General features: G+C 41.3%; 1 protein-coding gene across 3 annotated transcripts in view; it reads right to left on the reverse strand.

The window, feature by feature from the left end:
• The window catches only part of TM7SF3 (transmembrane 7 superfamily member 3), a 34425-nt gene extending 16371 nt beyond the window's left edge, over positions 1-18054 (reverse strand). For 2 of the 3 annotated variants that reach the window (XM_045073317.1, XM_004776404.3), the window contains exons 1-5: positions 17749-18054; positions 6907-7061; positions 5321-5471; positions 2459-2579; positions 1562-1733 (exon numbers count right to left, since the gene is read on the reverse strand). In XM_045073317.1, the coding sequence (XP_044929252.1) occupies positions 1562-1733; positions 2459-2579; positions 5321-5471; positions 6907-7061; positions 17749-17839 (690 nt within the window). In that variant the 5' untranslated portion in view covers positions 17840-18054. The remainder of the gene's footprint in view (positions 1-1561; positions 1734-2458; positions 2580-5320; positions 5472-6906; positions 7062-17748) is intronic. The other variant, XM_045073318.1, reaches the window with a different exon arrangement.
• Between the last annotated feature and the right edge of the window lie 5748 nt (positions 18055-23802).

Here is a 23802-nt window from a genome sequence, read left to right on the forward strand (position 1 = left end):
CCTGCTGAGCAGAGAGCCCGATGTGGGACTCGATCCCAGGACCCTGGGATCATGACCTGAGCCGAAGGCAGAGGCTTTAACCCACTGAGCCACCCAGGCGCCCCATATATGGGCTTATTTTTATTTATTCAAAACTTATAACCAATCATTACTCTTTTTGATGACTGAACTGCCCCAAAGTTGGTCAGGGCAAGCCTCTTTAAACAGGCTCTGACTCTTTTCAACATGCCCTCATTAGTCAACGAGGGTTTCCCTCAACTCTGGCATACAAAATTCTAACTCTTCCCTGAAAGTTATAAAGTATATGATTCTTACATTCTTCATGAGAATAAAATAAAATGATCTTCAAAATTTTCTACGTAAAAAGGCAACCGGTAAACTTGTCCAAAAGAGCTTCCATTGTGAATAAGCACAATGAGTTTTCTTGTGTAAGGCTCCTTCTTAGCATATGACCATGACATCCTAGGTGACAAGACGACAAAATGAGATCTTGCTCTGCAATAGACTGAGGGCCTAGGCTAATCACAAAGGCCACTGCTTCCTATAAAATCTGGTAACCTATCAACCTTCTAGAAGAATCAGAGTAGTCTAGAAAAACTATACCCATAAACCATTAGACTGAAGGATGAACTTCTATATTATTAGACTGCTATCAAGTACTTTTTAAGACATAAATCCTGCCCTCCACAAAAATCATCTATAGCATGAATCTCAAATTTTAATATGCATAGGAATCACCTGGGGCCCTCAAAATGCAACTTCTGATTCAGTAGGTCGGGGTAGAGCCAAAGAGTCTACAATTCTAACAAACTCGCAGGTGTTACCAATGCTGCTGGCCCATACCCCACACTTGGTATTCCAAGAATTTACAGGGCTTCCAAAGGTCAGAGAAAACTTCTGCTTCAAGTTAGAGACTTCTGAGTTTGGGCTTAAATATTAATGTCAGGGGCCCCTGGGTGGCTCAGTGAGTTAAGCAGATTTTGGCTCAGGTCCTGATCTCCAGGTCATGAGATCGAGCCCCACATGGGGCTTTGCACTCAGCATGACGTCTGCCAGTCCCTCTCCCTCCCCTTCTGCCCCTCTACCCATCTCCTCTCTCCACATGCACATCTACACTCTCTCTCCCTAAAATAAATAAAAACAAAAATCTTTTAAATAAATAAATAAGTAAATATTAATGACAATGTGTATATCCTGAGACAGTTTCTCCTTGTTTTTTAAAAGACACTGTAACTTCTATACTTGCCAAAAGTTTTTATATAATAGTTATGGGAATACAAAGAAAAAATCACTTCCATCTGTAGCTGAAGATGACCAGGTCATGTATGTGACAGCAATTAAAACATAACATAATTTACATGCACCTCCTCAAAAGCCAACATTACTTGGGGATATCACTAGCATAGTGACATCGTAACAGATATGATAACAGAATGAAAGAGAATAAAGTGAGAATCCCAGAAAGACCAAGGAACAGTAAAGGAAGAGGAGCTTCTTCCTTTCTCGACTCTGACAATAGGGCCACAGCCTCGGCCACACAAATGGTAAAAACCAGATTTACCTTGATTGCATTGGCCTTCACCTGAGGCACCTCTGCCATCCTCTGCAGATGCTTTAGCAAACCCTCCTGGCTGAGGTCATTCTCGGGCAGAAAATACTGATAGACATCATACAGCAACCTCCACCTAGAGTCCCGGCCCGTCCCAATGTCACACGGCAGAGGATTTGTGCCTCTAAAGTCAACCAACAAAACTGAACATCAATCTCTTGTGATGCATGTCCCATCTATAAAAGGAACCAAAAGCTCAAATTTCAAACTTCTGCATCCATTCCAATTTTGGCATTACGACTAAAAGGAAGCTACTGAGGGGGAGTATGGTGAAATAACCGCATGTTCATGTTAGGCCCAGAGGGACATGCCAGCTTTGCCGTTTGTTAGCTGTGTGGACATGAGCATGTCACTTCATCTCAATGACCCTTGGGCGCCACTCGGTAGAAGCACCACCACCCCTTCTTAAGAAAACTGTCAGGATTCAGTGACTAAGAACACTACGGATGATACACAGACAGCATTGAAGTGTTACTCAATGTTAGCTACCATTACTATCAAAGTAGAAACTAAGGCAGAGTTTTAATTAAAATAACAAAATCCTTAAAAAAAATACAGGGTGTTTCATGGTTTCAGAATGCTTTCTATATTCAAAACTCTACAGAAACTAAATGTACTTCTAAGCTCACAACAGAAACTCAACATCTAGCTCTTTCTAAGGATGGAGGGAGACAATATTAATTGTGACAGATTAACTATTACTTACAACGCTGAAATGACCTCCGTTCCAAAAAAAATTAAACCATTTCCGTAAAGAGAACCATGGATTTGGGGAGTTCACTGAATCAATACAACAGCTACTCATGGATGTCCTATAAGCAGTTTTAGGAGATAGGAAGATAGACATACCTTGCATAGCCTAGGTTTGCTGGGGCAAATTTAATAGTTGTTTCAAAGAAATTATATTCCAAGTAAATGTTGGGATCAATATCTAAATCAAACTCCAAATTACAGCCTCCAGGGACAGGATCTGTATGAAAAATAAGGAAGTTACTCAACACAGAATCCTTCTACATTCACATTGTACTCAGAAAAACAGAACTCTACTCTTGTAAGAACTTTCCATTTAGGAGTTAAATATAATAGAGCTTCTGGTTTTGTAACTACTTCATGAACTGAGGTTAAAGAGGAAAAACTTGACTGAGGTTGAGGGCTCTGGAACAGAGGTCAGCAAGCCTTTCTGTAAAGGGTAAAATGGTGAATATTTTAGGCTTCACACACCAGATGGTTTCTGCGGCAACCACTCAGCCTTGCCCTCGAGGCACGAAAGCAGCCATAGGCAAAATGTAAGCAAAGGAACGTCGCTGTTTCTAGTAAAATTTTATGTACAAAACAGGCAGAGGCTGGATTTGACTTATGGTCTGTGTTTGTCAACCCTGCTCTAGAGTTGAAAAGGTCTGGAGATGGACATTCTTAAGCTGGTATCCAAAAATGGGCTTTGGAGGTCCCATGAACACCTTGAAATTGTATGCCAAAGGTTGAATGCATGCATTTCTTTTTTTTTCTTTTTTTTTAAGATTTTATTTATTTATTTGACAGAGATCACAAGTAGGCAGAGAGGCAGGCAAAGAGAGAGGAGGAAGCAGGCTCCCCGCTGAGCATAGAGCCCAATTCAGGGCTAGATCCCAGAACCCTGGGACCATGACCTGAGCCGAAGGCAGGGGCCCTAACCCACTGAGCCACCCAGGCACCCTGAATGCATGCATTTCTTAAGGTGAGAGATTTTTATTAGATTTCGGGGGGGGGGTCTGTGATCCCATAAAAAGAGCTTAAGAATCCAGGGACAGAAGGGAAAAAACAGTGCCAAAGAGAAAAGGAACTCCACTGGCAGTAAAGAAAGGGGTGTCTACTTTTCACATGCTCCTTTAAACTGTTAGAAAGATGACATCACCCTCAGTGTTGGAGGAGTCTTTGTGCACATAAAAGAGTAAAAATAAAAAAGACCTCAAAAGACTCCCAAGACCATGTACTGGAATAGCATTTGGATATTTAATACAAATTTTAGGTACTTCATCCTCTTAATAATGTGGTTAAAACAGCTCTTCTTTTCTTATTAGGAATCCTATTCATGACCTTAAGCGTGACAAAACTTAGAGAAGTCACATAACATGCGTTCGATTCTATGCAAACAACTGTCTAGATAGACCCAAGTGGAAAGGTTAAGATAAGACAGATCTTATCTGGTAAATCAATTTAAAGATCTTCAAGATCTCAACTTGATACACTCATGCAATCATTCCACAGTTGGGTCCTGGTTTCCATCAATTGTTGGAATTCTGGTGGTGGATGCCCCCTGGCCAGATCTGGAATGGAGAAACCCAACATGCATATCTGTCTCCATCTTCTTCCACACTCTCCTTCTCCTGCATTTACAAATCTTTACTACACCCGAGAAAATGATATGGATTGCAATGGAAGCTCTACTCTAATTCTTCTTTGTACACTATCCTTGATGAAAACCCAAAGTCTGTGGTTTTCTACCAGGTCATTACCTTTTGCTCCCTAGAACACTGTGTAAGAGTAGTCTAAATACCCTCAGCTCACCTTTATTCCTCAATCACCGTAATCAAGTTTTCATCCCCACTGTGCCACTAAAATGACTCTCCCTAAAGGCCACCCTTCACTGCACTATCACATGGACACTTTCAGTCACTTCCTTAACCTCTCTACAACACACTATTTACACTCCTTACTTAAAGCAGAACCTCTGGGCTCTTCTCTTACCGGCCTGACTCCTCCTTAGTCGTATGCTAATTCCTCAGCAGTTAGCATCGCCCAGAAACAGTGCCTGACATGTGGTAGGCACTATGAAAGTATCCGCTGTTGTTTTTCCCCCTAAATCTCTGAGTATATGCCTGGACAATCTTACTCGCTGCCATGGCTTTTACTCAGAACCTTGCAGGTGGATATCTAACCTCAGGTCTCCACTCCATGCCCTGAAACTCCCTACTACACATTTCCACCCAGATGTCCTATAGCATCTCAGATTCCTTGTGTCCTAAACCAAAGTCACCGTCTTTCCCATCTGGATCGCATAAACTGCCCAGCACCACAACTCTCTCTCAACCCTATTTTGCATCACTATCTCCTTGCAGCCCAAATCGGAAGCCTATGCTCTTGCCTTTATAATCCATAACCACCGGTCACTGTGTCTCATCAGTGCCACCCTCCATTTTCTCACTCTGAGCCCTTAAAGGTGAGCTGAGTCCTGACCCTGCTATGCCTGCTCCACAACACTCCCCACACCGCTTCTAGAGTTAACTTTCTGACAGAGGAAATGCATAGCATTCCTCTGCTTCAAAATTCTTTATGTTCCTTCAGAATAGAATACAAACCTCAAATTACATACAAGGCCCTTCACACTCCAGGCTTCAGCCACACCCCCCATTCTGCCATTCTCCAAATACTCTCAGTTCTTCTACCATGCCTTCTTCTGCCTGGTAAAGTGTTCAGAACTGTGTTTTGCCTTTGTTCCTGCTTCTCCAAGGCCTCCTTAAATTTTGGGGGGGTTAATAACTGCATTCTCCAACACCCCTACCTGGGCTTTCAATCACCATGTAATTCTTTGGCTCCCTTGCTGTTAAAAATCTTTGATTCAATATACTGTATTTGCAATCAATACTTTTACAAGGATTACAGTTTCCCTTAAGTTTTCATAAATAAGTTCCACATTCTGGAGAGTCAATAGGAAGTCGAAGATAGAAAGGTTACCTCTTTCTGAATAGGAGAGTGGGATGGCCATGTTTTGGACAGGCTCAGCATCTAAAGTCTCCAAGTGCCAAGTGCACATACTCTGCTCTGGTCTAAGAATGAAAACCAGTCCTTTGTCAGTGCCTGTTCCTGAGGTATTGTGAAGGAGAGTCTGCAATAAGGTAGAAGAGAGTCATTGTGAATAGGGAGTTGAGCAAAATATTTCAACTCTAGGCTGGATTTCGTCTGTATGTCCTATTCCAAACCTTCTCAAAACAAGAAGGAAGAAACACAGACCTTCCTTAAAAGAATTCATCTCTACACGCAGATGCTCACACATATGCACAAAGAACTATTTCAATACACGATCTTTGATAGGAATAGGAGACGCACAGTTTAATTCCCAATTTTTCCAATTCCCCAAATTAAGATTCACTATGTCAAGTACTAAGACTACAGTCAAATGACAACACTGAAACAATTCAGTAAAGTGTCCTTTATTGGTGTCCTTTTGGTGTCAAGGAAAAACAACCCACAGATTAGGGCAGTGTAGTGCCTTAGAAGCAGTGAAGAAGCAGCTGAGGGATCTGGGGCAACAGTGAGTTGTACGGTGTTAGAAAAAGCGAAACAGAAACGGGACAAAATTGGCTAGGAGGTCAGGAATTTCCTTATAAGGAAGGAGAGCAGGTCCTACTCTCTATGGTTCGTAAAGGAACTAGAGCAGAGTTGGAGGATGGTGACTGTCATGTTAGGTTTCCTGGACAGGTGTTTCCCGGTAAGTACAAGCTAACTCAGGTTTAGATTTGTGACATGGAGCAGGCCACTGAGGCAGACTCCATCTTGTAGGTCCAATATACAAATTAACTTTATCATTATGAAAACAAAAACATGAGCCCCACCCCTAAAGAATTCATGTTCTAGAAAGTTTCTTTAAAAAACTGAGCTATATGGGGCGCCTGGGTGGCTCAGTGGGTTAAGCCTCTGCCTTCAGCTCAGGTCATGACCTCAGGGTCCTGGGATTGAGACCCGCATGGGGCTCTCTGCTCAGCAGGGAGCCTGCTTCCCCCCTTTCTGTGCCTGTCTCTCTGCCTACTTGTGATCTCTCTCCCTCTGTCAAATAAATAAATAAAATCTTAAAAAAAAAAAAAACTGAGCTATAACTGTCATATTACATAAATTATTATATAATATAAATATATATTTTTATATTTAAACTCCATAAACACTATATGGCTGAACAAGGATGGAAACCTACTAAAACATATGCAGAGGTAAAAATCATTAAAGATCCAGAAGAGAAATTAAAAATGGTGAGAAATCACAAGAAAAGCTTAACTGCGACCAGGAGACGGTAAAGACCACCCTACTCTGAAACATGGCACTTGCTCACCCCCTCTTTAAGTCAGAGGTCACCACACTCAAGAAAGGCCTGAGATGCACACGTCTTAGCCAGTCTAAACCACCTACTTGACAGGCTCCAATCTTGATTTTTTTCTTTGAAGGACATAAAGTCACACATAAAGAGGCATCAAATTCTCATGTTTCTACTAAATACAAGACCCCCAAATTTGGAAATGGTGTTTAAAGAAATAACTCTCCATACTTACCTTAGTAAAAGAAATTGTTGTATTCTGATACTGTGAGTGTATCTGGAAAATAAGGAAAGATGCATTGCTGGAAATATGACGCAAAATGGCATCCTCTGGAGAGGGTCTGTTGAGCGTGAAGTATCTAAACTTCCCTACGGAAAATTCAAGAAGACCTGCCATGGGAGAAACGTTTCATTGTGACATTATACCTGTAAAATCAACTTGTAGAAATCACAGACATAAGCATACATGCATTCTTAATTTAATCCTGAGAAAAACCTGGGGAGATAATTATTGCTGCCCCTCTTTTACTGATGAGGACAGTTAAGCTTAAGAAGGGGAAGCAGCTACTCAATTGTGTAACTGAGCACTAAAGCACTAAAACACCTAAGATAGGTGTTTTGAAAGATTCGAACAAAAGAGTACTCAGGGGGCACCTGGGTACTCAGGGGACGCCTGGGTGGCTCAGTGGGTTAAAGCCTCTGCCTTCAGCTCAGGTCATGATCCCAGGGTCCTGGGATGGAGCCCCACATCAGGCTCTCTGCTCAGCAGGGAGTCTGCTTCCTCCTCTCTCTCTGCCTGCCTCTCTGCCTACTTGTAATCTCTGTCAAATAAATAAATAAAATATTTTTTTTAAAAAAAGAGTATTCAGGATGCCTTAGATGCCCAGTGCCCAGAGCCAGAACATTCCCCGTTGTAAGCAGCCTTAACAATTCCAGTCAAAACAGAGCCCCTGGCTGGCTCAGTCAGTAAAGCATGTGACTCCTGGTCTCATGGTCATGAGTTCAAGCCCCACGTGGTATAGAGCTTATTTTGAGGCACCTGGGTGGCTCAGCTGTTAAGCCTCTGCCTTCAGTTCAGGTATGATCCCAGAGTCCTGGGATTGAGCCCCGAATTGGGCTCCCTGCTCGGCAGGAAGACTGCTTCTCCCTTCTCCCTCTCCCATTACTTGAGTTCCTTCTCTCGCTTTGTATCTCTCTGTTAAACAAATAAAATCTTTAGGGGCGCCTGGGTGGCTCAGTGGGTTAAGCCGCTGCCTTCGGCTCAGGTCATGATCCCAGGGTCCTGGGATCGAGTCCCACATCGGGCTCTCTGTTCAGCAGAAAGCCTGCTTCCCTCTCTCTCTCTCTGCCTGCCTCTCTGTCTACTTATGATCTCTCTCTGTAAAATAAATAAATAAAATCTTTAAAACAAATCTTTTTTATTAAATAAACAAAACAGGGTGCCTGGGTGGCTCAATGGGGTAAGCATCTGCCTTGCTCAGGTCCTGGGGCCGCTGACCTGCCTCCCCCTTGTACCTGCACACACTTTCTCTCTCTCAAATAAATAAAACCTTTAAAAACAAAAACAGAGCCCATGAATTTAAGGGTTTAACAACCCTAAGAAAGCACTAACAATTATGAATACACTGATATTAAATACAGAACTTGATCTAGTGAATTCTGAAGTCAGCCCAGCTCAGAGGGATATGGGGGCTTCAATTTTATCCTACCAGTTATAAGCTGTGTGATCTTGGGCAGGTTACTTAATCCCCTTAAAGCTCTATTTCTTCATCTGTCAAATGAGTCTGTTATTACCTAGCTTGCAAAGGAAGGTGCCATCAACACTGACAAAAAATGTCTCAGTGCCTACACCATATACTTCACATGCAGTCCTGAACCCTGGGCATGCTGGAAAAAGGAACTTTTGGTTCAAGAATCAAGTTCAAAGTCCACACGAGTTTTACAACACCTCATCTAAGCCTTTGTCATCTGTCTGCTTGCCTCCCTTTGTGTTTTAGTCATCCACGCACTGTGTCTTTCTCCCACCTGCACTCCAGTTCTTTCTTTCATCAACCCAATTCTCAAACAATCTACTAAATAGGTTGCTTTTATGTGTGTGATCCTGGATGCCCGTCCCATCCTCTACCCTGTAGCTGGCATCTTTCTGCAGAAATAACAGAGGAGCTCCCACACATTACATAAGCAGTCCTTAGGAGTGGGGGTGGGGCAGATTTCAAGTCTAAAAATAGAAAAAAAAGATTTAAATTTAATAAAATGAAACAGTTGGGAGCCTGGGTGGCTCAGTGGGTTAAAGCCTCTGCCTTCCGCTCGGGTCATGATCCCAGGGTCCTGGGATCGAGTCCCGCATCGGGCTCTCTGCTCTTCAGGGAGCCTGCTTCCTCCTCTCTCTCTGCCTGCCTGCCTACTTGCGGTATCTGTCAAAATAAATAAATATTAAAATAAAATAAAATGAAACAGTTGACAATAGATTGTAAGTCCCACTGTGGAACTATCATTTTATTTTGGAAGGAAATTAGAGTCAGTGGGTGGTAAAGGAAAATACTCCAGACATTAAACTTCACACTCATTCTTATGTATTATTTCCCAAACAGGCTAATTTCCAACACCTTTTTTTTTTTAAACACAAATACTCCATCTGGATGATTTTAAAAAGACTATGAACAATGGTTAACCAAGAAGTGGAACAGAATAAATGAATAAAGCTAGGCTGAGATCAAAGTTCACTCTGCCTAAATTCCCCAAACTTCATGATGCCGTTATATTACCTTCATTATTTTTTTTATAATTGATTATAGAAAAAAAAGTTACTGGTGGCTACAATTTAATTTCTGAAACTCCAGGGAAAATTTTAATTAGTGGCAACAATGACAAATGAAGATGGTATATTTCCTCCCAATTATGTAAGCAGAAACACGTTCTTTTTTTTTTTTTTCCAAAGATTTTATTTATTTATTTGACAGAGAGAGATCACAAGTAAGTAGATAGGCAGAGAGAGAGAGTGAAAGCCGACTCCCTGCCAAGCAGAGAGCCCAATGCGGGACTCGATCCCAGGACCCTGAGATCATGACCTGAGCGGAAGGCAGAGGCTTAACCCACTGAGCCACACAGGCGCCCACATTTTACCTTTTATGTAAAACTAAGCTCCAGCCAGAACAGAGGTAAAAATATTAGGAAGAATTTAATAGACTCTGGACAGGGAAGTCCCTTTTTATAAAGGGAAACAAGAAAAACACTTCTACATTTTTCAGGCTTTCCCATCATCATGATTATTTTATTAGGGAACCAAATTATACATAAAATTAAGTAAGTCTCATTAAGTGGCACTAAAAATACTGCATGTATCATACTTTAATTTTGGTCCCATCTATCCTCAGTTTCCAAGGTTTAAAAATATCCACAAATTCTAGTCTGCCAATCTGAAAGCAGTATGTTTATTTTCCTAGGAACTAATTGGTCCTTTAACTGTCCATCCTTTAACTGTTCAAAGCACTAAGCTCATTTTTTATTTTTCACTGCCTTTTCTAGTTATATTTTCAGTCTTTTTTTTTTTTAAGTCTTCTCCTCTTCTTCCCCATTTTCTCTATTTGACAAATATTTATGAAGTTCTTATGGACCAGCTGTTCTGCCTATTGGGTACTGTGATCAAAACTGGTTCAAATGTATATGTGAAGGCTGTCCAAGATTTCTATAATTCTCACTAATTTGCCTTTGAGTATATCTTAGAAACTGTTCAGATAATCTTGTATGTTTATCCCCCATTACAAAGACCTTGAATAAAAACTCTACCCAGGGCGCCTAGGTGGCTCACTGGGTTAAGCCTCTGCCTTTGGCTCAGGTCATGATCCCAGGGTCCTAGGATAGAGCCCAACATCAGGCTCCTTGCTCAGTGAGAAGCCTGCTTCTCCCTCTACCTGACACTCCCCTTGCTTGTGGGTGCACTCTCTGTCTCTCTAATAAATAAAAACTCTTTAAATAAATAAAGCTATCAACTAGTTAAGTCTTGGTGTCAAGGTTTTCTTAATCTTCCCGTAACCTATCACACAGGGGTGTAAGTAAATCGCAACTCAAAAATACATGGAGAACCAAAACTTTCAGTGTTTCAAATGACAGTAAGGAAGAACCATAGAAATTAAAACACAGGGGCACCTGGGTGGCTCACTGGGTTAAAGCCTCTGCCTTCAGCTCAGGTCATGATCTCAGGGTCCTGGGATCAAGCCCCGAATCAGGCTCTCTACTCAGCAGCGAGCCTGCTTCCTCCTCTCTCTGCCTGCCTCTCTGCATACTTGTGGTCTCTGTCAAATAAATAAATAGATCTTAAAAAAAAATTAAAACACATTATTAAACTGGTAACTTAAGGTAAGTATGGGTATTGAAAGTAGGTATCACTGCGAGTATATTTTAAGGGATTTTTCTTTTCTTTACACATTTCACAGTTTATCAAATTTCTATAATGATGGTGAGATGTTCTTACCAAAAACTGAAACTGTACAATTTGGAAAAATCCTCCATTCCTGACAGCACTCAAAACACAGATTCTACCTCAAGTCTTCATCTCAAATTTATAAAAACAAGAACACAGATAAAATAAGAACCTAGACAAAATGATGACACTCTTTCAACACTTCCATCACTTGTTTTCTTTTTCCCTTAAAATCATAATATTTTTCCAGATAATACATAACCTTTATTATAGAAAGGTAAGAAATGCAGAGAAAATCAATACCCACAGCAAATATACTCTGCAGAAATAATCAATATTAACAGTTTGGCATATATCTTTTAGGACTTTGGCAGATATAATAAATATTTCTACATACAATGGAAAAATATAAATACATTTGGTATAGCCCATTTAATAGATCTTAGATATTTCTGCATATCAACATAGATAACTCTAGCTCTAGCATTTTACAAGTTACATAATATTTCATTCTGTATGTAACCATATTTTTTCAACAAATCCCGTACTGATGAACATACCAGCTGTTACCATTCCAGCATAAAAATAAAGAAATAGTTCTTTCTGGAAGAGTCTACTAGAAAGCATACATACATATCAGGCAGTAAAACCTATCTGAGGTTTTTCCTGTGACAGTGTAACAGATCACTTTTCATCCTAAATGGTTAAACTACCTAAGAAGTCCTGCTCTCTAAGAAAATCAGAAATGAAAACAAGCAGTCCATTTGAAAATATATAATGATTAGGATCAAAACATTACGTTACAGTCTCTGCTTCTAAATTTAAGAAAAGCACCTGGCTACAGCTTTCACTTATTAATTCCTGGATTTCCAGAAGCTATGTGAAAGATGATGCCTCACTAACCCTTTTTCCCCAATCAAATACCTGTAGCAGGAACCTGGCAGATACAAGATAATAAAAGAAACGGTATCCACGATTTGAAAACCTGATCACTTTACAAGATAAGTAGGCGTTTAAAAGCAGTTGCCTCTGGGGGTGTATTTTAAATGATTTTTTTCCCTTTTCTTTGCACATTTCTTTACTTTTCGAATTTCCTACAGCACTCATAAGGTGGCCTTATTGGAAGGAAATCTAATACAGTGGTTCTCCTTTCTGGCTGTGCATTACAACCATCTGGAGGGGCTTCTTAAAAACTACTGCTGCCTGGGCCCCTATCAAGACTGGTTAAATAAAAATCAAAGGGGCTAGGGTACAAGTGTCAGTTAAAAAACATTTATTGAACATACATACAGAGAAGTACATGAAGTTTACATGGTAGGTGAAGAAAGAGCATTCTACCATCTTAGAGGTCTGTAGTCCCTTTCAATCACTAAGCCTTTCCTCCCGCCCAGAAATACCATGATCCTAACTTCAAACACCACAGATGGGCTTTGCCCATTTCTGAACTTTAATTAAGTCGAATCACAAAGGATGAATTCTTTTGTGTCTAGCTTTTTAAAAATCAATAGCATACCTGTGAAATTAATCCAAGCTACTCTTAAGTAACCATGACTTACTCATTTTCATTGTTGTATACTTCATAAAAGGAATATACCACAGTTTACTTATCTTTTCTTCTGTTAATCAACATTTGGATTACTTCTAATATGAAGTTATTATGAGTAACTCCAAGCAATTTTTTGTACATGTCTTTTAGTGCACATATGTACACATTTCTATTGGATAGAACCCACGGGTAGAATCATCGGGTAATAGGGTACACTTACATTCTGCCTTAGTAGCTACTGCCAAACACTTATCCCACATGGTTTTGCCAATTTATACCCCTATCAACTTGTGGAAAAGTATTGTGGTTGCCCAACTGTCTCACCAACACTAGGTTTCATCAGTGTCTCTGTTGGATGCGTAGTAGTATCTCATTGTGATTTCAATTTGCATTTCCCTAATCATTAAAGAGGTTAAGAACATCTTGTTTTGTTTATGAGCCATCTGGACACTCCCTTTGTAAAAGGGTCTGTGTTCAAGACTTTTGCCCACTTTAAAAATAGACTGTCCTGGGGCACCTGGGTGGCTCAGTGGGTTAAAGCCTCTACCTTCAGCTCAAGTCATGATCCCAGGGTCCTGGGATCGAGCCCTGCATCGGGTTCTCTACTCAGCGGGAAGCCCGCTTCCTCCTCTCTCTCTGCCTGCCTCTCTGCCTATTTGTAATCTCTCTCTCTGTGTCAAATAAATAAATAAAAAATCTTAAAAAAAAAAAAAAAAGACTGTCATGACTGAATTTTAGTTCTTTATACATCACTGATATGAGCATTCTGTCAGTGTACTTCTACTATTCTGTTAGCTCACCTTTCCTCTCTTACTACCTTTAGATTAACAGAAATTTTAGTTTTAACTTTTTTTTTTTTTTTATCATTTATTTGACAGAGAGATCACAAGGAGGCAGAGAGGTAGGCGGGAAGCAGGTTCCCTGCTGAGCAGGGAGCCCGATGCGGGGTCTGATCCCAGGACCCTGAGGATCATGACCTGAGCCGAAGGCAGAGGCTTAACCCACTGAGCCACCCAGGCACCCCAAAATTTTAGTTTTAATGTAGACCAATTTCTTGAGTTTTTTTTATGCTTAGTCCTTTTTGTGTCATTCTAATCCAATCTTTGCCAACATATCCTAAGATTATGAAGACACATTCTCCATGTTAACTTCTAGACCTTTGTTTTACCTTTGATATTTAAGACTAAAATCAATATAAAGTTGATTTTTACATATGGTGTGAGGCAGAGGGTCAAGGTTCATGTTTCCATATGCATACTGAGTTGATAGAATACCCTTTATTGAAAATACCACCATTTCCCTACTACTCTGCAATTTCAGTTTTCACATAGGTGACCACATGTGTTGGTCTGTTTCTGGGCTCTTACTTGTATTCCAGTGGTCTATTTGTCTATCCTAACACCAATATTGCATTGGTGTCAATTTTGTCCCAAATTTGTTCTTTCTCTTCAAGACCGTCTTGACTATTTTGGCCATTTTTCATCTCCATATATATTTTTGAAAGCAGCTTGTCGATTTCCACAAAATAAGCTGCCAGCAATCTGATTGGAATGGCAATGTATTAAATGAGGAAGAAATGATATCCTTATAACATAAAATTTTCTAATTTATGAATCTGAGATATCCCTCTGCTTAGTTTCTCAATTTGTCTCAAGAATGATATATGCTTTTTCCTGTAAAGATCTTTACATATTCCATTATAATTACCCCTAAATATTCTATGTTCCTTGATGCTAACAGAAATTCATTTTTTCTTTTACATTTCAATTTCTAATTGTCTCTTCACCAAACTGCCTTTTTAAAAAGTTCTCCAGGACAAGGCACCTGCGTGGCTCAGTGGGTTGGGCCTCTGCCTTAGGCTCCGGTCGTGATCTTGGGGTCCTCGGATGGAGTCCCTCATCAGACTCTCTGCTCAGCAGGGAGCCTGCTTCCTCCTCTCTCTCTGCCTGCCTCTCTCCTACTTGTGATCTCTCTCTGTGCGTCAGATAAACAAATAAAATCTTTAAAAAAAAAAAAAGTTCTCTAGCTGATTCTAATGTTCAGCCACGTCTGAGAACTCCTAACATGATGTTTGATGAATTAGGAAAGGATAAATACATTTTTTCCCATTCTTAATTATCTTTAACCTAACTTCTGCGTAAAAATCCTTTGGCAGTATTACCTTGGCAGTCTGTTAACCACTTCGCAATTTTCGAGAAGACTGAATATTCGCCAAACCAGCTGTGGCTATGCAGGGCTTTGTTATAGTTGACACCCTGGTGTCTAGTACAGTACCAATCACATAGCTGGCACACAGTAAATGTTTAGTGAAGGATGGTTGAATGTTATGACCTCAGAAAAGTAATTTACTTCCTCTGGGCCTCAGTTTCTCCAAGGTGAAATGGAAGTCACGTACCTCATACATCATTTGGCTGCTGAAAGTATAAAATAAATAGGAGAAACAAATTTTAAACTGTCCAGTGCTATACAATAAAGTAACATTACAAACTTCCCTTAGCTTCCCAGCATTTCAGGGACTCATCTCCTTACTTAAAAAAGAAGTCAGGGATTCAATATGGCCCTACGAATAAACTAGTAGAAAGAAGGGGACTATACATGTCCAGCATGTCCATCATAAACATCAAAATGAGAAAGAGACTTCCAAGGAGCGACAAGGAAAAATACGAAAAATCAAGACTTTAACACTATAGTCTGGCAGAAAATGCATTTAATTTCTACTTATAAAAACAGACAACAGGGGCACCTGGGTGGCTCAGTCCGTTAAGCCTCTGCCTTCGGCTCATGATCTCAGGGTCCTGGGATCAAGCCCCGCATCAGGCTCTCTGTTCAGTGGGGAGCCTGCTTCCCCCTCTCTCTCTGCCTCTCTGCCTACTTGTAATCTCTCTGTCAAATAAAATCTTAAAAATAAAAATAAATAAATAAATAAAATAAAACAGACATAAGCAAAAGAAAACATGTATCCAAACTATACCCTGAAGAAGTTAACAGGAACTTCTCCTCTAAGCTACCTGGAAAAGGATTCACTTTATGAGGCATAATTAGATCTTGTGACTTTGTGAGTGGGAAGGAAAAAGACAGCACATCAAATGATAGTGCAGGCAAATGGCTAGCATGGAGACAGAGCACTCAGGAGGCTGTGGCTCTCCTCTAAAAAACAATGGCTCTGCTTTTTCTGCCAAAGGTATTTTTTTGCCATCTCACCCACAGCCAGGAACTCTCTTCTATTTTTCATACCCTTCCTCCATTCCCACCCAGAGTTATTTTTCCTTCTAATAATAATTTCTTTCTAAAAAGAGCTGACCAGTACTAATCTTTTCCTTTTCTTTCTCAATCAGATCCTAAACTTGAACCGTATAATTATCCAACTCTTTTTTTTTTTACTAAAATTTACTTGTTTGTGCTTTGACACAACCAAATTCTAGATCTGTGAAATCTTAAGTCTTCATAATCCTCTTCAGATGAACTATTTAAAAAAACAGTTCAGATACTTAAGTTGGTAGGCATTCAACTGCCTCTCCCCATATCTTATTTATATCTTACGAATTTTCATTACCCCTAAAAGCTGAAAGGAAACACAGAAATGTACACACTACCTTTTACATACTTTTAAAAGAGATCACTTGCAATGAACCACACGAATAGCCCGCTGCCTTAAATCCAGAACCAGCAATAACACAAATACTAGAAGGCCCACATGGCATTCCGCTCAACTCCAATTACTATTGTAATTCCATGTAAACTACTAGATATGAATGTAAAACAAGAATGGAAGATAATATTAAATACAAATGCACAGGCTCAGGTCATGATCACAGGGTCGGGGGAGTCAGCCCCACATCAGGCTCTGCAATCAGTGGGGAGTCTGCTTGGGATTCTCCTTCTCCCTCTGCCCCTCCCCACTTGCACGCAATCACTCGCTGGAAAATAAATCTTTAAAAAAAATAAAATGGAAATAACATCACCGTTACCTCTCTCATAAGGTTATTTTGAGGAATGAGAATTCACAGAATTAAATGTAAAGCACCATACTAAGTAAAATATCTTTATTGGAGGCCAGCTTTGCCGAAGTGGAAGGACCATGAAAATTAAAACTACAGCCAGACACACATGAATTCAAATATCACCTGTGCCCCCTCTTAACTGTTGACCTGTGTAATGAACATCATCGTGGCCCCAGTTTCATCCTCTGCCTTACCATTCTCCTCTGAAGAGGGTGATGATCTCATAGGGTTGTGAGGATTAATTAACAATGCCATGGAAAGCACCTGGCACTTACTGCACACAGTGAAATGTCAGTGCCCTATCATTAACAAGGCTTTTCTCTGCATAAATATAACTGCCCTTTTCAGCTCTGGCCTTAACTCCTGTGCAATGACTCTAAGATTCAGTTTGCACAAAAGCTTTTCTAAGATGAGCAATTAGGAACACAACCACATTATTCAGAAAATACACTGGTTCAGAAGTGCAACTGGTCTCTTAAGCTCAAAATAAAACTAAGAATGTGATGAAGCTCATGGAAAAGCACATGATTATCATCAGCCTAGCATAATTACTGCTTTTTTATGGTTTATATTAACAAACCAGGAGCTATTGCTAAAACGCATTCACTGAGCACATGACCTATACCATCCTAAGTCCCACTCTGGGTTCACTTTTCCTTTCAAACTCCGTAGAGCATAACCAATCTGAAAAGCATCTAGATTCTGGAGTGTAAAAACCCGCAGCAGCTTGGAGGAACATGATTAATAAAGCCCTTCATTCTGCACTAAGTTCCCAGGCGAGTCTCAGATACACCACTTGAGAGCAAAGAAGTGTTTTCATGAGTCAACTTAAACCTACAAACACATGGTTGCTCCCTAAGGGAGATTAAAAACGTGTCTGACCAGGAGAGTTACTTAACCCTTCCCATTCCCTCAGCCTAAAGTAGGTTGACGGTGAGGCCTCCTTGGCAATGGGAATCTCCTTCAGCTGGAAAAGACCCCGATCCACTCCCGCCGGTTCTGAATTCACCACCCCCCCTGCGAAATGCACAGATCCCGAGGTGGACTGCGAACCTGCAAGAAATGCAAAACCAACTTGAGGTTGCAGAACTGAGGCTCCCCTGCCCTTACCCTCGCTGGAATTCCCGACGGTCTCGGCTCCTCCGGCCACGCCGGGTTCGGACGCCAGCACCGCGAGGACCAGGAGCCGAAGGAGCCCCATGGCTGCCCGGGCGGGGCTCTGTCGCCTCACCCGCGCTATCCCGGGGCGCTGGCGCACGGTCCCATCACTCGCCAGGCGCTCCCACCGCACACCTGCCGTTCCCCCAGGACGGGCGTCCAAGGCTAGCCGCACGCCTGCGCCCCACCGGGAGGTTTCCTCTTCCGGCAGAAACCCCGCAACCCCACACCGCGCCTCGCCCCGCCCCCTTTACGTCACCGCCGCGGGTCCCCCGGCGCCGCGGGCGAAGGCGGAGGGGCGGGTCCGGCCGGCGCGCGCCTATCTCTCCGCGCCCAGCCGGCTTGCTGAGCGCCGCGCACCCGCGGGTCCTCGCCGCCCGGCGCGCGGGAGGTGGGGGCAGAGGAGACCCCGGAAAGTTCTGTGGTGTAATCCCTACTTCTCAGTTTTGTATCTTTATCGCTTACGAAAACCGCCGTTAGAGTAAAAAATAACTTTCTGTTGCGGCCTAACGTCTCCAGGCTCCTGTTCCCGGGCTTAACTGCCCTTCGCCAAAGGGAAAGACACGAAGCCCGGACTCAAAACCCACGATCAGTGGGCGGTTTCCCTTCGCTGCTCAGGCCGATGTTAGTAGGAAAATGCGGGGCGGGTCGTGTTTCTGTAGTGGTGAGCTCCACTTTTAACAATAAAGTTTCACTTTCTCTGAGCGAAATATCCTCGAAGACTTTAGACCTTGACCCAGCTTGCTCTCTCAAACTTGACACCTGAGGGCTGTTTAAAGGACAGCAGACCACGTGACAGACGGCTCGGGAACGCGCTGAGTAATTGGATATGGAGACTCAGTTATTTGGGGGGAGATTGCTCTGTTTTCTTTTGCCTGCTCTTTAAACTTTTCATTTAGGTATTTTAATGAGCAACTATCTTGAAAAATACACATTCGGTTATTCCACTATTAAACTAAAACCAGTAGCAATCACCATAATCTGAAAGGGCACAATTTTTTTCCTGTTTTCCCTCTACTGTCTCCTACATGTCCTCATTCCTGTAACTCTCAGTAGATGAAATCCCAGGATGATGGTAAGAGTGGTTATAATAAGGGTAATATTTGAATCAATGGGTAGATTTCTTTTCTCTACCATTCAGTTACCAACCATTGATGATAACTGAATCATCAAATGAGTTAATCTGATGACTGATTGCACCCTGTTGGGGAGGCAGTATTAGAACTCTATCTCAGGGGCGCCTGGGTGGCTCAGTGGGTTGAGCCGCTGCCTTCGGCTGGGGTCATGATCTCAGGGTCCTGGGATCGAGCCTCGCATCGGGTTCTCTGCTCAGCGGGGAGCCTGCTTCCTCCTCTCTCTCTCTGCCTGCCTCTATGCCTACTTGTGATCTCTCTCTGTCAAATAAATAAATAAAATCTTTAAAAAAAAAACTCTATCTCACCCTAGCAAAATAAAATTCCAAAGTATTCGTTAAAACTATAAGAGAATTAGAAGAAATACGTGATTCTTATTTTTTAGGGCTTTATTTGTTAGAGAGAGAGCAAGCACGAGTAGGGGTAGAGGCAGAGAAAGCCGATCAACCAGATTCCCCGCTGAGCTGGGAGCTAGAGGTGGGGCTGATCCCAGGATGGCAAGACAGGACCTGAGCCAAGTCAGATGCTTAATAACCTACTGAAGCACCCAGGCGACCTGAAATAAATGCTTTTAAACAAAACAAAACTTGATCTCAAAGTGAAAGGAACCTCCTTTTAAAAGAGTTCATTTAAGCAAAAATCTATTTGAATCTGGAAGCACCAAGCAGGAAGTGGGTAGAAGCATTCAGGGGAGGAAATTTCTCAGCAAAAAAACAAAGGAGGAAACCATAAAGGAAAAGATTGGTAGATTTAGCTACTTAAAAATTAAAATTCTATGAAAGTCAAAAAACTCCAACAGCAATATGAAAAGTCAAGGGGCACCTGTGTGGCCCAGTCCTGCAGGTGAATGACTATTGGCTTCAGCTCCAGCTGTGATCTCATCACCAGGTTCTGGACTCAGCCCAGAGTCTGCTTAACATTCTCTCTCCTTGTGCACCTCCTGTTCATGCTCTTTCTCTCTAAAATAAATAAATAAATAAATCTAAAAAAAAAAAAAAAAAGGAAGAAGAAGAAATAAAAGCCAAGTTAATGACCAGAAAGAAAGAAAGAAAAGAAAGAAAACTGGCCAATAAAAGAAAAACATTTGAACTCATTAGTAACAAAAACAACAAAAATCAAATTAAGACGTTGAGGGGGTGCCTGCATAGCTCAGTCAAGCTTCCGGCTCTTGATTTCAGCTCAGGTCATGATCTCAGAGTCATCAGATGGAGCCCTGCCTCAGGCTGGGCATTCAGCCTGGAGTCTGTTTGAGATTCTCTCTCCCTCTGCCTCTACCATCCCCCAACTTGCGCATGTGCACTCTCTCTCAAATAAATTGAAAACAAAAATCCTTATTTCTTTTAAGATTTTATTTATTTATTTGACAGAAAGAGAGAGAGAGAGTGAGAGAAAGCACAAGCAGTGGGAGTGGCAGGCGAAGGCAGAGGGAGAATCAGGAGAGCAGAGAGCCCAATGTGGGATGGGGCTGGATCCCAGGACTCTGGGATCATGACCTGAGCGGAAGGCAGATGCTTAACCGACTGAGCTCCCAGGAACCCCCAAAACAAAAATCTTAAAAAAAAATTAAGACCTAAGTTGTAAATATTTTAGAAGAATATCGTGTGGGTGCAAGAGCTGAGAAGCAGACTTCTTGGAATCTTTGGAAATGTATTGACAAGTTTTTATAACATAATCTGCACAAAAATCTTACAAATATTCATACCTTTGGTACTATAATTCCACTTTGAGATTTAAGTACATATATATGTACAAACATTACGTACCTGTATAAAATTAGTGCACAAAACTACCAAGTATTAAATATTTTGTTTATTTATTTATTTGAATGAGCACATAAGCAGTGTGAGAAGCAGAGGGAAAGGGACAAGCAGACTCCACACTGAGCACAGAGCCCCACGTGGGGCCCATTTCCACAATCCTGAGATCATGACCTGAGCCAAAATCAAGAGTAGGACACTTACCTGACTGAGACACCCATTGGCCCCTTCATCAAGGTGTTAGAGCAGCGAAACCCAGTCTAAATGCCCAGCAATAAGGAATTGACTAAATAATCCATGATGCATCTGTATAGTAGAATACTGTGTAGCCCTTCTCAAATCATGTTTTAGAAAGCATCTCATTGTGAAGTGTTTATGAAAAGGCAAGTTAAAAAGCGCCGAATATACCCAGTATGAGCTTTATCTTGTTTTCACTTTAGTCATATTTATATACATATTTATATACAGATGTGTCAGCAGTCAGAAGTTGAAAAAATAAAATGTTTTAAAGAGCTATCTCTGGGTGATTGGATTAAGAATGATTATTTTTTAACTTTTTTAATAATTAACTTCAGTGCAGGGCTTGACCTCATGGCCCTGAGATCCAAGACATGAGCTGAGGGCTCCTGAGTGGCTCAGTTGGTTAAGCGACTACCTTCAGGTCAAGTCATGATCCCGGGGTCCTGGAATCCAGTCCCACATCGGGGATCGGGCTCCCTGCTCAGCGGGGAGTCTACTTCTCCTTCTGATCCTTTCCCCTCACATGTTCTCTCTCACTTATTCTCTCAAATTAAAAACAAAACAAAACAAAACCCTGAGATGAGTTTAAGAGTCAGATGCTTGGGGCGCCTGGATGGCTCGGTGGGTTAAGCCCCTGCCTTAGGCTCAGGTCATGATCTCAGGATCCTGGGATCAAGCCCCACATCAGGCTCTCTGCTCGGCAGGGGGCCTGCTTCCTCTCTCTCTCTCTGCCTGCCTCTCTGCCTACTTGTGATCTCTGTCTGTCAAATAAATAAATAAAATATTAAAAAAAAATTAAAAAGAGTCAGATGCTTAACTGACTGAGCCATCCAGGTGCCCCAAGAATGATTTTCATTCCATGTTTCTGCACTCTGTAAAAATTCAACATTGAATATGCATTGCTTTGAAATAAAATATTAATTTTTAAAAGAGATGTATAATTTTAAAGATTTTTCTTATACAAACATTCAGGATAACAGTCCACCTTCCTGAGTATGACACAATTGTTTTCATAATATAGCCCCTGCCCACCTCTCCAGGTTCGTGTGGCAACTAAACTCAATTCCTCTATGCTAGCCACACTGAATTAATTGTAGTTTCCTGAACTCATCCCACTGTCTCCCCTCCATACCTTTGCATCGCAGTTCCTTTGCCTGCAGAGGACAGCTGATGACAGATGTGTCAGCAGTCAGAAGAGGGCTTTAGTACCTTGGCTCTGAAATACCGTGACAGCTCAGGAAGAATATTGGCTGAGGTTCCTTGCTCACATCAGAGTTCCACTGGCAACCTGTGAAACAAATGGGCTCAGCAGCTTTGCAGATGAGTTTGTCACTCCTATGAATTGAAAGGAAATGCAGAAGCACCTGGGTGGCTCAGTTGGTTCAGTGTCTGCTTTCAGCTCAGGTCAGGATCCTAGGGTCCTGGGATAGAGCCCCATGTTTGGATATCTGCTCAGCAGGGAGTCTACTTCTCCCTCTCCCTCTGCCGCTCCCCTGGCCTTTGCTCTCTCACACTCTGTGTCAAATAAGTAAATAAATTATTTCTTAAAAAAGAAAGGAAATACAAAAACTGAGAAGATTCCTAAACCGAAGATACAGATAACTACTAGTGCCTTAAAGTCTGCTTAAAATTTAGAAAAGGAAGGGGGCACCTGGGTGGCTCAGTGGGTTAAGCCACTGCCTTCGGCTCAGGTCATGATCTCAGGGTCCTGGGATGGAGTCCCGCATCGGGCTTTCTGCTCAGCAGGGAGCCTGCTTCCCTCTCTCTCTCTCTGCCTACCTCTCCATCTACTTGTGATTTCTCTGTCAAATAAATACATGAAATCTTTAAAAAAAAAAAATTTAGAAAAGGAAGGAAGAAGACAAGTAACCTATCCTAGATATTTTATAAAACCCAAGACCTTGGATAGAGATGGGAACAGAATATTCCCATCTTTCTAGGGGAAAGGCAAGAAAGACGTTCTGTGAAACTTGCCCGTTCATCCTATCTCACTCTAATCTCACTTTTGCTCTGTATTTTTTTTTTAATTCTTGTTTCTATGGGTTACATTATTTTGACTGTGTTTACTAAATTAAATCCAATAAATGTTTACTTAATAGTTATTACATGGAAATTATTATCCTAGAAAATGTATTCATTTGGTCCAGAAGTATGCATGCATTGGCTTCTATGTGCCAGGTAAATGCTAGGTATTGGAAATATGGAGGAAATTTAAATGTTTCTGCCCACAAGCAGCTCATGGTAGTGAGTCAATTATTCATGTATGAGTAATTACATTTCAATATGCTAAGTGCAATAACAAAAGTATAAGGAACAATTGTGGTGAAGATTGGGAACAATTACCCTACTGTAGGGTTTCAGGGAGGGTTTTATAAAAAACAAGAAATATTTAAAATAAGGTAAGTGGATGGTCAACAAGGAAACAAAGGGAATCTAGTATAGCAAATTCTTATTTTTTTTTAAGATTTTATTTATTTATTTGATGGAGAATGCAAGTAGACAGAGAGGCAGGCAGAGAGCAGAGGAAGCAGGCTCCCTGCTGAGCACAGATTCCCTAAACTATGCTGGGCTGATCCCAGGACTCTGGGATCTTGACCGAAGCTGAAGGCAGAGGCTTTAACCCCCTGAGCCACCCAGGCGCCTGCCAATTCTTATTTATAGTATTTCAGCCCAGTGCTTGAAATGTTATACATATTTAATAAATTGTGGTCAAGTAGGTAATAAAGGTAGTTAAGAGTCTAGAATGCTAGGTTAAAGAATTGTTAATTATTTTTTTTCTGAAAAGATAAGGAGTCACTACAGATTTAAAAAAATGAAAGTACTAACCACAAGATTAGCTATGAGTTGATAATTAAAGCTGGATGATGAATACATGA

Source organism: Mustela putorius, unplaced genomic scaffold (genome assembly GCF_011764305.1).
Source record: "Mustela putorius furo isolate JIRA1106 unplaced genomic scaffold, ASM1176430v1.1 tig00537227_pilon_pilon_pilon, whole genome shotgun sequence".
Classification (NCBI taxonomy): domain Eukaryota; kingdom Metazoa; phylum Chordata; class Mammalia; order Carnivora; family Mustelidae; genus Mustela; species Mustela putorius.